Source organism: Rhinolophus hipposideros (assembly GCF_964194185.1).
Source record: "Rhinolophus hipposideros genome assembly, chromosome: 1".
Taxonomy (NCBI): Eukaryota; Metazoa; Chordata; class Mammalia; order Chiroptera; family Rhinolophidae; genus Rhinolophus; species Rhinolophus hipposideros.
This window is the reverse complement of record NC_138047.1, coordinates 13,242,030-13,260,477: the sequence shown is the minus strand read 5'-3', so window position 1 is coordinate 13,260,477 and position 18,448 is coordinate 13,242,030. Positions and strand designations below refer to the sequence as shown.

The window sequence follows — 18,448 nt, the reverse complement described above, 5'->3', positions numbered from 1 at the left end:
AGGTGTCATCTAGTCTGTGCATGCTAGAAAGTTCCGTGTGTGTGTGTGTGCATGTGTGTGTGTGAGAGACTGTGTGTCTATTTTACATTGCCTATTCCAACATCTGCCGTTCACTCGGAGTTGGAGCACTTACCATTGCAAAACTGTTACTGGCATCTTCGAAATACACATTTACATTCCACAGGTCTAGTAAATGGGCTCTGTGGCTGCATGATGCCTTTTGTTTAAAAGAAACCCAAGTGGCAACCCAGCCGTTTCCATGCAGCTGCGTTTTACACTGTGGCAGTTGAAAAGTGAAGTTCAAAGGATTTTTTAGAATCTGCTGCCCCAGCAGGTACATTTTGGGGTTGGTTCTTTTTTTCTTTCTTTTTTTTTTTTCTGGTATTTAAAATGTCCAAACCTTCTCGCTTGGCTAGACCTTTCGTAGCTAATGCAGCTTCTAAACTGCCATCATCTAAGAGGGATGATTTGAAATGCAAACAGAAAAAAGTCAATTTAGGGGAGAAGATTTTGAGAACTGGAAGTGAAGGAAAGCAGCAGGTGCAAACGGCCGCCCCGCCTGCTCAGCGGAAGGCTTCGCCACACACAGGTAATATTTTAAACCGGCTGCTTTTGTCAGCGTATGCTTAGAAACTTCTTTCCTAATAATACTGCCGAGTAACTCAAATGAATGAGACTTGTGGTTTCAAAAACGTATCCGTGTATGTGAATATAGCATTTCCTGAAATCCTAGAGTGTGTTGCTAAAATAACCAATAATTAGGAGGCAACAGAAGAACTTTCTTTCATTAAGGAATGATGAGGAAATCTGATTCTTTCCACTTCTCTTTGAGAATAACAGATTTTATTTTTGGTTGTGTTTCACAGACTTTCAGAATCCAGTCATATTCACATGAAGTTTCTTTTCTTTTGCTTCTCTGTAGGAAAAGAAACAAAACAGGGAGGAAAATGTTCTAACCTTAACTAGCAAAAGAATTTTTGCATGCTTAATTTTTTGCAGTCTCTTAAAAATGAATTTGTACCTGAAATTATTATCTGCCTATGTGGTTCCTTCCCAAATATGACAAAAATCTTTACTAACTTTATTACCGGGAGCATTTAAATGAGTCTTCTCAGGTGAATATCAGAATGTTTTACTTAGCATGAATATTGTTAACTGTTTGACCTGGAATTGAGAAATGTAGTAACCAAATAAAGCTATCTGTTATTTTTGTATATATAATAACAGAGTAATGACATCATAGCTTAAAATGTAATAATAATTTGCTCCATTATACCAAGAACTACATTTTAAATCACTAAGCAACATGTGTAAGTATTATTTTTATACATTTTGAGCACTCTACCTAAAGTGTAATATTTGGCCTTGTGATTTCATACTAAAATAAAAAAATTGTTTTAATATTCTTATAACTGGAAGTTTTTATTTTATAGAAAAATAAATAAGTTCATTGTACAATTTTAATCCTGACCTCTTCTCCATTAAAAACGATTACAGATGAATAGGCAACAATACATTTTGTGCTAGGTACTATTTCAAAGATGCAAATCTCTGGAAATTTTATTTTTCCTTAACTTGGCTTATTATTGTTCTATTTACTATGATTAATGAAATATTTGTACAAAACCTCTTGTTAATCAAAATACTTTATAAAAGACACATACAATGAACACTGAAGGACTTTGGAAGCATTGATAGAAGTTGCTTAAGGGGCTGAATTTCGGCTGCTTAAAAGGAAAGTAAGTTCTCTGATGTTTAAAAGTCTAAAAAAATTCTTCTAAAAAAGGTCTATCACCTCAACTTGAAACGTATCTAAACATTTACATGAGATATATATCTCATGTAAATGTTTAGATACGTTTCAAGTTATATATACACACACACACACACACGTGTGTGTGTGTGTGTGTGTGTGTGTGTGTGTGTGTGTGAGGTATGCTGTGGATGGAAGCCAGAAAATGTGCTATAATCATTTTCTCTTCCCCTCTCCTCAGTATTTCTGTGAATAATTCTCCCAAGGACACTATGGATATGGCCGTATTCACAGAACCCCTTTTTCTTTCAGATATTTGTATCCCTCAGTCCTCCTGTCCCACCTTTTCCTGTCTGATTTTTAGAGCCCCTGCACAGGTGTTTTACTTTACTTCTTTATTTTGCTGAAGCACATTTCCAAGAAATGTCCTAAGAAAAACTAAATAGGTCAATATTCTGAGTTTTTGCATGTCAAAAGTTTTACCCTTTTTTCACATTTCAGTGATAGGTGGGGCAGGCATAGATTTTTAGACTGAAAATAATTTTTTCCTCTTAATATTGAAGGCCTTGTTCCATTACCTTTGGGATCCAAGAAGTGTTGATAAGAAGCCCCACGTTGTTCACATGTTCACACATTCCTTTGTAGGTGATATTTTCTCTCTCTCAGAGCTTTGAGGATATTCTCTTTATCCTTGATGTTCTGAAATTTCACTGAAGTGTTTAAAAGTGGGTTTTTTTCTCATTCCTTTTCACTGGATATTTGATGGGCCATTTTAATTTGAAGAACAGTGACCTTCAGTTCCTTGAATTCTCTTTTTATTAATTCTTTAATAATTTCTTCCTCTGTATTTGCTCTAATTTTTTCTTTATGGACCTCCTATGAGTCGGCTGTTGAATCTACTGCATAAGTTTTCTGACACTTATCTTCCGTTTTATTTTTAGCTTTGTCATTTTATGTTATCCAGATTTTCTTGACCTTATCTTCCACCTCTTCCACTGTCTAATTTTTATCATCATCATATTTTTATTTTCCGAGAAGCCTTTATTCCTCTGATTATTTTGAGACTAAAATGCATAGTGTTATTTTCTGTATATAATCTGCTTGTTTATTTGCCTATGTACTATAGTTATCTTTATCTGCCCCAGTTCGATGGTACGGTTCTTTCATGTTTGGTAATGTGACTAACCACATCACTGTAATGTTGGTATGTTTTTCTTTCTTTCTGTCTGTCTTTTTTTTTTTGTTTTTTTGTTTTTGTTTTTGCTTGATGTGTCTAGGATATATTTATTTTAAAAAAACTATTTATTGAGGTGACAATGGTTAGTAAAATTATGTAGGTTTCAAGTATATATTTCTATAATACATCGTCTATATATCACATTGTGTGTTAGCCAGCTGGCTGATTGGCCCCTAGAACAAAAGAGTCTGGAAGCCAATAAACTTTAGGACAGCAGCATTAATATCTAATTTTCTTCTCTGAAGAATTTTCTTCTTGATGAAAACCCACCAGATGAAAAATGGATGTTGAAGTATGTGTTGATATGTGCGAACAATTTTATTCAGGATAAGTATATGAGTCAACATCTGAGAAGGTGCCATTTCTTCCTGAGTTTTTTATATTCTTCTGAATTGAGTTTAGGTATATTTTTCCAAAATTATTTTGTCCTGATTTCATTTATTTATTTATTTGTTTGTTTATTTATTTATTTATTTATTTGGTTTCTTAACTGCTCTAAATAAAGGAAAGCATTTTTTTAGAAGTGGATATGAGCACTGACCACTAGCTTATTTTGAAAATATACTTTCCATGTCCTATATATTTGTAATGATGATGATGATGATGATGATGATGATTTCTAAGCTCTATTGAGCTCTCTTCTGAGACAATATATTATAGCATGTAATCCTTACAACAACCTATGACATAGTACTATTACCATCCGTATTTTACAAATTAGGAAATTGAGACAGAGAATATCAGTTATTTTCCTAAGATCATGCAGACAGAAAAAGGTAACACCAGAATTCTAATTCTGGCAGTTTTTACTTCTGAACTTACATACTTCATCACTATGCTAAAGAATCCTATAGAGAAAACATTTACTTCTTGAGTTCTCTTTACTTTCCTTTGTTAACCTTATCTATATTTGTCATCTTCTACCTAGTAATAGATGAGAAGTAAGAAATATAAGTAACGTGTATTTCCATATTTCATTTGCCTACTTAATTCTGTTAAAATTCAGTATATCGGAAAAGGAGTATGAGACCACCTCTTATGTAAAATTAATCTGGGGTTTGATGAGCAATTTGTTCATCAAAAAAGTTAATAAAATTTATTAAAGCCTTGTGATTGGGTAGTGTTGTGATTGGGTCCCTGGAAAAAAACTGTCTGACATTCTGTAGTTTAGAATATGTTCTTCTGGTTTCAGCCCTTTTATTTGTTGCCCACGGTTGGTGTTTCTTAGACAAAAACAAAGAAATAAAAAAGGAAGAGAACAAATTTCAGGATTAAACATTTATCACAGTACTGTAAATGTTTTTCTAAAATTTAGAAATGAAAGGATCTGTTAAATATAGGACCCTTTAATTCCCAATATGTACAATCATTGCTTGTAGACTTGAGTGTGTATGCAGCGGGAGAGAGAGAGAGAGAGAGAGAGAGACTCCACATACAATTCAAGAAAAACTCTTCCATCACACATGACCTGGTGGTCCAAGTACAAGCCTGTAGGCCAAAAATCACTCAAGTCTAATTCTTTTCTAATGTAGGTTCCCTCTGTGGCCTTGAGCAAGGCAATTATCCTTCCTGACTGAGTTTTATCAACCATTAAAGAATAATAATGTGTGGTTTATGGGAAGAAGTAGTGATGAGGATTAATGACTTAGTTAATGCGTGTCCAGTGCTTCCAAGAGCATATGTGCCACATGGATACTCTAAGGCAAGCACAATGGAATCTCTATTTACCTTCAACTGCTGTGGAAGGTAAAAAAGGTATCCTTTTACAAACATCATGCATGTACCTACATCAGGAAAACTCCATAATAAACCCCTGATTACGTGTCCTACACCACTCTTTATGTTCAAACAGGTAACCTCACATGCATCTTACTTGCCATGGGACATATTGACTGAGGTTGTCTATGGATACCTGCAGCCCAATACTGTCCACCTCTATAACTCAAAAATATTTATAACTCGAGCGCAAAAAGTGTCTTTTCTCTCTAGTAGGGTTCAAATCAATTCTGGTGACTGCAGTGACATCAGGCCCTTGCACATTAAACTCTTGCACAGTTTAATGTGCAAGTAGCATGGAAGGTAATAGTTTCTATGGGTAGGCAGGCAGTGTCTCTAAAAGCTGTACTCAGTGTACTGCTTTTTGCTGTAACAAGCTGATCACACCAGTAAATGGTCATCACCCTGTGGCAGGGCCTGCACTTTGTCTAGTATATTCCAGAAGCAGCAGTGGGTTTGTATTGATTGTGTACGTTCCTTTCTCTGACTGCCTTTGTGAGTAATACCACTCATTTTGAGTACAGCTAAGGCCAAGGGCACAGTATTTCTTCAACAGAGCAATGGCAGTTTGTGCTCACAATTACTAAATTCATAGTTTTCCTCATTATTGATACCAATTAGTCCAGACTCATGCGTTACACATCTGTATAAACCGGTAAGTCTCTCCCCATCCTATTACTAAAACTCACATAGCTTAATCTGGGTGGTTGTTTTACAAATAAAAACTAAACATACCTAATGCACCATACCAGTAGTTAATGGCAATTTTTCTTCAACTAGATGTAGTATATGCTGTGACTTTGTGTATGTTGAAAATTAACATTTACTTCTAGAGTTTTCCTTGCTTTCCTTTATTAACCTTGTCTTTATTTGGCATCTTCTACCTAGTAATAGATGAGAAGTAAGAAATATAAGTAACGTATATTTCCATATTTCATTTGCTTACTTGATTCTGTTAAAATTCAATATGTTAGAAAAGGAGTATGAGACCACCTCTTAAAATTAACCTGGGGTTTTCTTTCAACTAATCTGTGTGTTTTCAGTTACATTGACATAGCCTACTTAGCCCAGAGAGGTCAACAACTCACAGATCTGATAAAAAATTAAATGCATCTGCATTGGAAAAGTATAGGCCATGGAGGATAAAGACAATTAAGTCTCAGAATTTTAGAGTGGGTTAAAAACTTAAAGGTCATCTAATTTATTTGTCTCCTTTGATTCATATGGAAAAAGTTTAGAGTTCTTCTTTTGATCAAGACAGAAGGTGCACTGGCGTTAGCTAGTGTCTTCTATCTCGATTCTCTTTTCCTTCTATATATGTGTTATGCAGAAAAGGCAGAAACTGCTAGATCTTTAGGTTTCCCTTCAAATGTTCACTTCCTTAACATGAACTCCTTTTGACCTCTGATCTATAACGTCTCTTATACTATGCTATCTACACTCCTAGTTCTCTGTTGTTTACTTGCTTACTCCAAGATCAAGATGGCTGGGCAGTGAGTTGTGCTCTCACTAGTTGTACTGAATCTTTATTAAATTTTATCATTGTAATTAAATTATAATCAGGGCTCATTTAATCTGAAAATTTGTGAGCAATACCTCTTATTATGTTTATAATACACAGGTTTGCTTTTGGTTGCTAATCTCTAATGTACCTGATAAAGGAATATATTTCTTAGCTCAATAAAATTAGAAAATTATAAAATAATTTTCTGGAAAAAAACATAGTAATAATAATTTTCTGTTTCTCCTTTGACTAGAGTTCAAAGCTAAAGTAACAAACTCTATTTTTACAAATATTTTCCCAAATTCTGTATTATTCAGTACCTTCTAAAATTTAGATCTGTGTCCCAGTGAATTTTTTCCTCTAAAGAAAACGTAAGAGATTGTATACAATCGCAAATGAGAAATTTTGCCGACCTCAGTAGAATAGTTACCCACCTGGACTACTTTTTCACTTTCATTCCCTAAACTCAGATTTTTTACCTTATTTCATATGTTACTTCCAACTTTAAGTTTTACTCTAATGAGCCTTATTTTCAAAATATGTCTATTCTATAGAATTTATTTAAGTAATCAGTATTTGGTCAGTTGAAAAATAATCAGAATTAGTGTAGATGAAAGAGTGAGTGGTTACCTTGTTATTTGGGGATATATTTACAAAAATTCTCCTAAGCAAATAAATCATCTCAGTATATTGTTGTATACTGTATGGGCTCTAATGCATAATTTCATTAATTTTGGCCATTTAGGAGAAACTATCATGAGCCACTACTTGTCTATCTGCCTATAAGGCTATTTATCTCTTCCGTAATCACATAATACCAGCCTTCTTAGATCATAGCCAGATATGAGTAGGATAAGTGTCTGGGAATTTGAAAAATCTAGACAGAAGAAAAGCCTTCTTCTTAGTAGTGCTGCTATACCAAGTTAACTATTATGGTCTCCTGAGTTAATCTCCAGGGTCTTAAATTAAGTTTAAAAACGCCACTTATGATACCTAGCATGTGGTATTTTCTCATTTTTGCAACAGGGAATAACTCAGATGGGTTCAGGTTAATTTTATTTTCCATTGTTTCCAAAATGTACAATTACGTAACCAAAATAAGCTAAAGAAAACCACAAATAGTTCAAGAATCCTTTTTTATATACAAGAAACATCAGTGACATATACTTGTCAAGGATACAGACTTTTTTGATATATTTTGTGTTTCGTGGTCATTCATCTTTACAAATACAATACATAAGTTAGAATTTAAAAGAAATTCATTATTTAAACACAATTATTTTATTCAGACCACAGATGTTATGCTTATATTTGACAATTTATCATATGCATCATGAATATGTATAATATTAGGTTGGTATATTGAAGATTTTGAAATTAATAAACTGAAGAAATTTCATTTGAGCATATATTAGATATACATTAAATTGACTTTATTTGAGTCAATGTTTTAATACTTGATCCTGGTGATTAGGTTGTTTTCTGACAATATGATTCCTACAATGCCTTTACTCATTGGCCCACCCCGACCACCCCCAAAGAGCACATTGACTATGTGTCTGGCATTGTGCTAAATACTGGAAAGTTAAAAAAAAGAAAAAAAGTAAAATAAGGTTTTAGCCCATGAGGGAGATCATGTAATGACTGGGATATCCAGATTATCTGCATATTTAAATAGAATTTTCTGAATGATTTATGTACAAGATTGTGTGAGTGAAGAAGCAGAGAAGGCTCTTTCCCCAGGTAATAGGTGTTTACAGGGAGGGGGCAAAGAAAGCATGATAAAAGACTATGTTGTATTAAGGAAATGGCAAAGTAGACCAGTGTTGAGTGAGTTAAAGACAACTGGTGAGAAATGGATGGAGGAAGAGAGAGGGCTATTTGGAATGATTACAAAAGAGAAAAGGATGTTCATTTTATCTTTCCTTCAATGAACAATTATTGGGCTCCTACTGTGTGTCAAGTGTTGTTCTAGACTCTAACCAAGTTGAAGGCCATGATAAATGAAGGCTGTGGTTCTACAGGGCTTACTTTATAATGTGGGCTCTATGACAAAAATTAAACAAGACAAAGTGACAGAGAATAATGGGAAGCTAGGTGGGAGCAGGTTCTGGGAACTAAACAGTATTGTTTGTGATATGAATGTGGTCAGTTACTAAGTATCCAAGAGGCAACACGAGATAAGGAGTTAGAAACCTGGAAAACAGATCATGGCAGGGTGTACCCATACAAATAAGTGGATCATCAATAGATAAATGCTATTTAAAGCCATGGGATTGCCTGAAATCACCTAGGCAGATGGAAGGAGAAGAGAAGAGAAGAGAAGAGAAGAGAAGAGAAGAGAAGAGAAGAGAAGAGAAGAGAAGAGAAGAGAAGAGAAGAGAAGAGAGGAAGCTTCAATGCAAAAGAATAAGTGAAAGCTGAAGCAATCACTTCTTAATGATCTGTTAATCCCTCATATCCTAGAGAATTTTAAGAAGCACATTCAGTGGAGAAAAGTAAATCCTGAGTACCAAGAAGGATAGTAGTTTTATTAGAGACCTCTAACTCTACATACAGCCAGGGTGACACCGTCAATGGATGAACAAGGAAAGATAACTGCAGAAGGACATGATGGAGAAAGCTCGTGACTCAACCTCATGTCTGTGTAGAGAAGAATAAAAGAAAGGAATATCCTAAGAATGTATAACTTCATATTTTTGCTCATGTGGTCTTGGGGCCTTACGGTCATATTAGTGTGGAGGAGGGGGAAAAAAGCCCTCAAAAAAATTATTTAATGACTCCATCTTGCCAGTGTCCCCAGCTGCCTGGTGGTAGAAGACAAAAATTGTCTTGGAAAGAATATAGTTTATATCCAGGTCTTTTAAAAATTCCCACAGATAAAAGCTCAAAAACATGAGCACACAATAAAAGTTCACTAAATATATAAGGAAACAACTGACCATGAATGAGACAGGAAGGGAAAATAATCCTACAAAATGAGATCTACATCAATTGCCAATTTTGGAATTATAGATATGAGATGTGAAATAAATGTATTATATATATTTAAAGAAAAAATTCTAGCAATATTGAATAATAGATGATTAAACAATAGATCTTCTAAACATATAATAACTAAATGTAAAAACTAAATGGATTTGTTAAATGGTAGACTTGGTAGAATGAAGAGGGAACTGGTAAACTGAAAAACAGACTTAAAATTCCTAATACAGTGCTGAGACAAAGTGATGGAAAATATGAAAAAAGTAGTTAAAAGATAAAAAAACAGTGTGAGAAGGTCCAACATAAGTCCAATTGGATGTCCAGAAAGAGACCATATGGTGACTAAGAGAGAGGCATTATTTGAAAAGATACAGCTAAGAATGTTCTAGAATTGATAAAAAGACAATATCTGAAGTCAGGAAGCCCAACCATCCCCAAGAGGGATACATTAAATAAATAAATGAATAAATAAATAAATAAATAAATAAACCAAAACCCCACATCTAGACATATAATAATAATAAGTAATTGTTTAATTTTATACCTATATGGAAGGTTATAATCAAACAGCAGTTACTAGATTTTAATAAATTGCATACTGTGTAGACATGTCTATGGATAATACATTAATATATAAATCAATTATTAGTTTTATAACTGGGCCAAATACATTTGAGAGGTACATGTTTTAGAGTCACATCTTGTTTCTTGAACCAACCAGAAACACAGTAGTTAAAACTGAACATAAAGCTTAATGTGTAAACCTGTTTTCTCATTGGGCAGGGAAGGGAACGTCACTGCTAATTTGTTCAATTTTTTGCTGAAAGTGTTTTTAACTTACTGCCTTTTGCATATTATCAGTGGAGAGGAAGATTACAAAAGGGGAAAACTATTTAGAGAACAATATGAAAATGGGTATTAGAAAATAGAATTTTAGGAGATCATTATTTTATATTCAGAGCATGTGTTTCTATCACGGAGAGCATGTCTCTATGGAATTTAACTAGTATTCAGGTTGCTCGGACATTGTAGTCTCATTAATAATTTTAAGGATGTTTCTATAATCATAATTTCTTGAATATTCAAGAAAGTAGTTACTGTATCTGCTAAATAAATCACTGTATCTGTTAGCATACCTAAGAAGACCAATTAAAGGTAATGCTGGTCATTATCAGGGAATTAGTATTTCCCTTAATAGACAGTCCCAAATTATTGAATATAATATAAAGCTTGCTTCTTTTTCTGGTTATCCATCTAAACAGTTAGGAATTCTAAAAACTGTGCACATAATTATGGAACCCTCTTCTCTACGAATGAATCAGAAGTGGACAAAATATTGCAGCTTTTGTTTATAAAACCTTCATTGAACAAAAATGGTTCAAGAAGTACCTTTGTGCTCACTGGTTCACTTATACATTTAAAACTTTATTCAGCTGAACATCATGCACTTAACATTGGCCTTCATGAAGCTGGCTTTTCTCTTCCAACTTGTACTCAGAGAATCTCAGTATTTCCCCAAATCTGAGCTTTGATTGTGCAGTGAAATCAGCAAAAAAAGAGGAGAGGATTCGTATTTTTTAATCTTTCTTATAACTGAATATTTAATTAAATAGACACCATGCTTACTACTTTCTGGTTTTGAAGCACATGTTTTGGGAAGTCACATTCCTGGTTCCTCAATCTTGTAATGCCAAATGACAAGTGGAAGATCAAGTACAGTTTGGTGTGGACTTACACAAGATGAAAAATATATTTACACTGTATTGAACACTTAACTAAATACCGTCAGTTACTAGATGACAATAAACATGAACTGTGACTGCAGCAGGGACCCTGAAAAGGCATTATTGTCTATCACCATCAGAAAGTAGGAGAAAAAATATGGTGAGTGTTGAGGAAGCAATAGGGAAGTCTGGCACTGAGGGAGCAGAGAAGATAGATGAGAAAAATATATTTGGAAAATGACAAAAATAGTAGAATATTATTTTGTTTATTTCACCATCTTTTCATCAGCGTATGGAATCCTTAATTAAAAAGTACTTCCTCGGAAGTATTTTTTATGAATGTTTTCAAACACCACCACTGGATTTTTCTCTCTGATAAAACTAAAAGGGAAAATGTTTACTGTGTTTTGATAATAAAAACCCAGTTCCAGAGGAGGGATATCTTCAGAAGCACCGATTTAGTGCCGACATCCTAAATGTTGACCAATCTTCCAAGATTGGAAGATTGGTCAATTAATCATGAATGAAGAAATAAATATTGTTCTTTCTTAAATGTATAAGGTAAACAGAAATAATAATAACATGATCATTTTCATGCTACTATTTAGAGGTTCAAACTCAGGTTCTCAATAACATATTACTTTTGTAGGATCCATTGAGGGGCAGCGTGTGCTGCCTGACAAATGTGGTCAAAGAGCTTCAAGGGTCATTAGGTCATTCAAACGTCAAATGGCAAGGGTCATTATTGAGCAGCCACCACCGCAGAAGTCTAAGCTGTGCTTAGAACACTGATATTCCAGCAAGACTTGGAAGAATGTTGAGAAGGGGTGAATGACGGACGTGATCCAATTTCCAGTATCAAGTTCACTTTGGAAGCAGTTTGAAGGATTGGGGATGGAGCTTAAGAACACAGGCAGAGAGGAAGTGAACCTAACAAAGAAAGAATTTTGGCAGAATGAAGACTCAGTTCAAATGCCTCAGCAGCTTTAGGCAAGCAAATAAGCACACTTACTTCAGAAGCATTCAACTGAAGCTGGAATTAAGGGACAAGCTGTGAGGCTGAAGAAGAGATATAGGAAGAAAGCATAGGTGATGTCTTTGTACAACAGTGGGATGAGGGAGATGAGAGAGAGTGAGGGATTTAAATTCCTGCCTGAGTTAACCAAGTGGATGGTGAGCCATTCAGAGAGCCGTGGAATAGGAGGTGCCTAGCAGCTATGGGGAGGAAGGTGCTAGAAATAGTCAGGAGCATATTGAGCTTGAAGTATCTGAAGAATACCCAAGTAGATGTCCAGGAACGAGGTGGTTATCTAGAGCTGAAATGAAAGGGTTCTGGGCTTCATAAACAAATTTGGAAATTGTCAGCTTATTAGAGCTTTGGATGTGGATAAAATTGCCCAGAGCACATGTCAAGAGCTGAGGACTGGAGCCTGGGGATTCGAGATGGTCTTGTTCTAGGTACACTTCAGATGAGGCAGTGATAAACTGGAGCAAACTTATGATCTGAGGAATGGTTCCAGGACTGGGAGAAGGGAGGAATGAAGGCTACTCCAATACTAGTGTGTCAAGAGAGGGTGGGGTTCTCTGTACTTCCGAAGCAGAGCTGAGGCCAACTAGGGGAAGTTAATGGAGGGAGCTTTAACCGTAATATAAAAGAGATCAAATTAATAACTAGAGTGCCATAATAAGCAGACAGACTGCCTCATGAAGCAGTGAGTTTTTAGTCACTAGGCCAAATGGGGGATGAGGTGGAGCAGTTTCTGAGTTCAGTGGACAGCAGAATTACACAAGTTTTCCTGCTTCTTTCTACTGTCAGATCCTGGGATAAACTGTGTTCTGTAATAGAATGACATACAGTAAAATTCCAGTGTAACAGAAGATAAGTGGACTGTCCCTTTAAAGAAGGATTTGAGGTTGTTTTTGCAAAATAAATTTAAAAATGCTTTTGGTATTGCAGACATTTTCATTTTCTGTCTGTATTTACCTAGTGTTGTCCCATTCCTCTCCAATTTTCTCTGTTTTCACATGTCTCTCCACAAGAAAGTGTCAGTAATAATCTCAGTGTTTGTCACATAAACAATGTCGAGGAAACCAAATTTTAAAAAAAGAGCAAAGCGAGGCAGGTCATACAGTATTCCTTTGAGGCGTGATGTCTTTTATTTTTCTTTCTGTTCATATAATGTGGAATTCTCATTTTATCTCCTCCAGTGCCTGTCATGTAACACCCTGTACTTTCCTCTCTCCGGTCTCAGGGCTTTCTGTCCCTCCTGTGGAACTGAGGAAGCTGAGAAAGTCCTTCTATCCCTCCTAATATCTCCTCTCTCTCTCTCTCTCTCTCTCTCTCTCTCTCTCTCTCTCTCTCTCTCTCTCTCTCTCTCTCTCCCTCCCTCCCCTTCCTCATGCTCAGGCCCAGAGCGCTCTGCCCCTTCCCTGTTGGTCTTCAAACACCACCACTGGATTTTTCTCTCTGATAAAAAAACATGTTATCAACATTTTTAAAACTTATTTTGAGTTTATCCTTTCTAGTTTCATCCTCCTCTACTGAATTGTCACAGTGGTGATTCATTTCAGTCAGGGATACATTACTTACAATTATTGAACAATGTAGGTCCTCCATCTGATTATTTCACGTTCATGTTATTGTCTTTTCATGGCTTCCCAAGTGACTTGAAAATGTTGGTTCTGTCCTCCATTCTAAAAGCATTTCACCCATTCTTATTGCTGTGCTTACTAACTCACCTTAATTTTTTTTTTTTTAAATTCTGGGAGATCATTACTGAAGATGGTCTAGCCTCCACAAGAAGCCTGGGAATTCTTCTGTTAATTTAGTCAATTGTAGACATTTTCCATGGGAAACAACCTGTAGGAAGTAGGGCTTTAAAGGGCATGACTGATAGTGACACAGACCTCACCGACGTATTGGCTTCATCAAGACCTGAGGCAGGGACTGGTAGCCAGGTCACAATATCCTTCAGTCACTGCCAAAGTAGCCTGGCCAGACTGTGAGTCATCCCAGGCCAGGGTTATTTTCCTGCTGAGCCAATGTGAAGACTGATGTAGAGCAATTATGTCATGTTTAATACTGAACACCCAGCATCTACTTCTTGGAGAACTTAACTGATGTCACACAGAGTGGAGACATCGGGGCTGCCCCATTATCTGGCAGTGTGGCTCACTGTGGACCTCAACAGACACCTTTGCATTATGGCCATGCAAGAAAGGTACCTACTCTGGTGGTTTGTTTTCTGGGCCTCTCCCCAGAACCCACCAGCTCATCCTTGTGTTTCTGCAACTTAGGGTCCAAGAACCTTAGGACAGTGGCGGGTGACCATTTCTTTTACTTTCTTTGGGTACATAGATGCTCTGCTCCTGCCTCCTGGTGATTCTAGGAATAACATTCATTTCCACGTGTAGAAACTAGCTCTTTCAATCTTCACAGCAGCCCCATGTTACAATGAGGAAATTGAAACTTAGACAAATTAAGTGCTTTGGAGGAGGGTTAGGAGAATGAGTGAAAAAAGTGACAGAAATAAAGAAGTACAAATTGTCAATTATAAAAATAGTCATGGGGATGTAAAGTACTGCACAGGAAATATAGTCAATAATACTGTAATAACTATGCATGGTGTCAGATGGGTGCTAGACTAGTCAGGGGGTCACTTCATAAGTTATGTAAATGTCTAATCACTATGCTGTACACCTAAAACTAATATAGTGTGTCAACTGTAATTGGAAAATAAATTAATTTTTTTAAAAAAGAAAAGGTAAATGCCTTATTTAGGGGTCTTACAATTGGAGAGTTGTAACTTAAAGTCAGGGTCCTCTGTCTGCAACATCCATGCTCTCTTCTGTCCTAACCAATAACATAAAGTAAAACCCTGTTCTCTGTACTGTGCTAATACTAGGGAAAAAGACAAGGAGACTTGAAATTTTGTGAGTTCAGAAATTTTTTTCAAGGATGTTATTATACTCTAGACCTAATAAGCTAACACTACTATTTAAAAACTCATCGTAAAAACACCATTTAAAGGAGATTCAGGTGTAAAGGACTATGAAGAGAAGAAACATTTTTTTAGGCAAGAATCAGGCCTAAGGATATGAATTGGGCCTTGGGTTTGGAGACTGGCCACTCTTACAGGGTGGAAGCACAGATGGACGAGTGCGCAGGAGACCCTGAGAAGTCAGGGCACCTGGAGAAAGGATGAGCAGTCGAGAAGTTGTTCTTATAGGACAGCTTTAGCTTACACGAGAACTTTCTAGGGTTTCTCCTCAGCAAAGGCCAAACCATATGCTTTAGACCACAGTTTTTCTCTCAAATGAGAAATTTCACAGTGCACACTCACCAGCAATGCTGATGTACAGACAAGTACTGGGCTCTAATCTTGGTGTTTCCTCTGACTAGCTGAGCGACCGTTCACCTCCCTGAACCTAAATTTTCTCTTGTAAAATGCAAGGGCCACAGTAGCTCACTGATTTCTAAGTTGCCTTCTTATTCCATGAGACAGTGATCCACACCATGGCACTTTGGGTTCCTCTTGCATATGGAACACCCTGGAGAGTTATATTAACCCCCCTTCACCCCTCCATTGATGGGTTGACTTAGGAAAGTCAACCATATGTGCCATTTGTCAAGTGTCCATATGTGCAGGGATTGTGGAAGAAGGGAACTGAGAGACACATGGGTAAAAAAACACTGAAATGCAGAGAAGAGAAGCTATTCTGTGATACATAACTGTCAGGTTTAGAGTGGAGGTACAGTTTAGGGACAGAGGCCAAACAGCAGTCACCTACACCCCCATGGAGGGCCATATGAAGCTTTATAGGGCCATGAGTCAGCTCTGAGCACCAGAGTTGGGTCTGAGCACCAGTAAGCTCTCCTGGTACACGTTATCAAATGGCCACTTCTTATTATTATCTCTCGGTATGAACAGTATTACAATCTCCATTTTCCTTAGAAAATAAATGGAATAATATCATGTACCCCTTCCTGGCATTATATTGTCACTTAAAGGAAATAAGATAAGCCTATTTAAATACAAATAGGTATCTGATTATACTTATTTCTTTGATATCCTGAAACGTGCTTCCTGTGAGAGATCTACAGTTGGTCTTGGATAAGAAATTGCCCATTCCATGGTAGAACATTTTTTTGGTATCCAAATTGATCTTTTGCAAAGGGGAGGCCACCCCTGTCGCTGGTCGTAGATAACTTTTAGGATAATGGAACAGCCCACATCTACACCCTGTCACTCACACACATGGCCCCCTGTAGCAATATTTGCATCCCCAATGCCTGCCTATGTGTGACACAACTGAAATGAAACACTGATATAACTGATAATCTCTTCTGAAAATTTAGAATTGAATCTGAGAGATGGTACGAAGTTTCTGTTGGTACTTAAAGCAGAATATCCTGCCACATCTAAATTGGACCCAGTACCTAGAGAATCAGAGAAAGAGAACTTATAGAGAGGGAAAAAAATAAACGGACATGCAGAGAGGGATAGATGAGAGTGACAGAGACAGATGAGACCGCTGAATACAGACTTTCATGTGGCCCTTCTGTGCCTTGAATGGAATAGCCCCATATCCTTAAAATCTTCTTTTTTGTTTAAACTAGTGTCAATGGTTTTCTGTTACTGTTACTAAAGGAACCCTAATTAAATACCCTGATTTCCAAGGCCTTCTTTTTTCTTTCTTATTTTTGTTTAAGTCTTCTTGTATGTGTGTCTGTTCTGGTGACATTTTAGCAGAGTGGAAGATGAGAGGTTTATTCCATTGTGAATGGCTACCAGCTGAGCAGGCTCTTCTAACCTCTGATTAGAAGTAAGCTGTAAGCTGTCTGATTGTTTATACAGTGCTCCCGGGTCAATGTTTGTCCTTGGTTTTATTTAAGAGGATGGAGGAGGAAGAAGAGACACTCTGTCCCTGACATGACTAGTATTGCTCAGTGGCCCATCTGTTTTCCTAAGTCATTAATGGGTCCTTCCGGAAGCAGACAGTCCTTCCTCAAGCATGAGGTCAGCAATCCTGATTAGAACCGGCACCAACCACCCATGAAAGTAGAAGCTTCCCCTGAGATTTATTGTTACAATAAAACCTCACTAATTAACCATAATTAAGAGGAAAAACCTATCTCAAATGTAAGATTCTAAAAGAAGTAACATTTTAATTTCTTCCAACTTTGCACAGTGATTTAAATTAGTTTAACCGAATGCACTTGACCTAACGCATAAATAAAAATTATTTCTAGATAGCACATCAACTTAATATATCAACTTGGGGCTATGTAAATGGCCTTTAAGGAACAGCTTATTCTTTCAGGCAGGCAATTTAAGCATTCTAGTATTAATAGTTTAGTAAGTGCCTTTTACCATTGAAAACACAATGATTCACTTAATCTTAACACTTGTCAAAATTATTTTTAAACAAGGAGTGTCTGAATTTCAGAGATTATTGTATTTTTGGATCAATATGACAATGGCTAGGGGAACAAATCGTATGTGTTAAAGTATCATGAAAACCTATTTTTAAGCTTTGTACATCTTTCATAGGGGTTTACATTACAGTTAAAGTGATTTATTTAAGAGTCTAGTGGAACGATTGTGTTGGGAATGTGCTGAAAATCATTTCTCCTACGTGTTTGATAATGCTGTGATCTTTACACCATGGTTCCAATTTACAAAGAGACAAGGGCACATGCAAATAAGCCTGTCATGGGATATTTGGTGCCCCGTATCATTTCTATTGATGTTTATTTGCTGTTTATGAAGTCTAAAAAAGATGAGTTGGGAAGCCAAAACTGGAGGTGAGAAGAGACTGCTTAAATGACTACACTAATTTCAAGCCTGCAGGGATGTCTCTTTAGGACACTTGATGGTTGCTGCATTGGGTTATCAGGCACATAGTTTTCATTTGTTTTCTGTGGGGGAAATGGGTAAAGGCTGGGAAGAGAACTGGGCACAGCATCCGGATTGGTCCTGAGAGAGTGCCTGTTGAGGGATCAGAGACAGTCTGACTCACACAGGCATTCACCTCCTGGTGGAGCCTCCTCCCACCTGGTCCCTCTCCCGTCCTGTAACATTGGATGCTTTCAGCTTTTGCCTTGCTTTTAACACGAGCCACTAAAATAATCTGCATAGTCGAGGAGAATGGAGCATGGCTGAAAACTAAGGCAAGGTTGCAGAACTCGATGGAAACTGCCTAGTACATCCTGGTGTACCATAGAAGTAGGAGCTGCCGCCTTGCACAGTGGGCCCAAAAGTGCGTCTCTGACTTCACGGGGTCAAGTTTGCTAGAGGCGTCCTCTTGGTAGGTCTCCCATCCATTTAAGATGGGACTAAACACAGCATTCAGGTTGCCAGGATTAGTAAAGGAAGAGGAAAAGAAGCTTCCTGTGGTTGAAGGCCGTAGTGCTTTGTCCCCTCTTGTAGTTCAGCCCCTGATGAGGAATGACTGACAGGCTGTGG

At 36.8% G+C, this 18,448-nt stretch overlaps 1 protein-coding gene across 2 annotated transcripts in view; it reads left to right on the top strand.

Annotated features, from left to right (window-relative positions):
• The first annotated feature begins 222 nt into the window (after window positions 1–222).
• KIAA1217 overlaps window positions 223–18,448 on the top strand; it is a 435,058-nt gene continuing 416,832 nt past the window's right edge. For both annotated transcript variants that reach the window (XM_081048618.1, XM_081048609.1), the window contains exon 1: window positions 223–589. In XM_081048618.1, coding sequence (XP_080904744.1) covers window positions 391–589 — 199 coding nt within the window. In that variant the 5' untranslated portion in view covers window positions 223–390. The remainder of the gene's footprint in view (window positions 590–18,448) is intronic.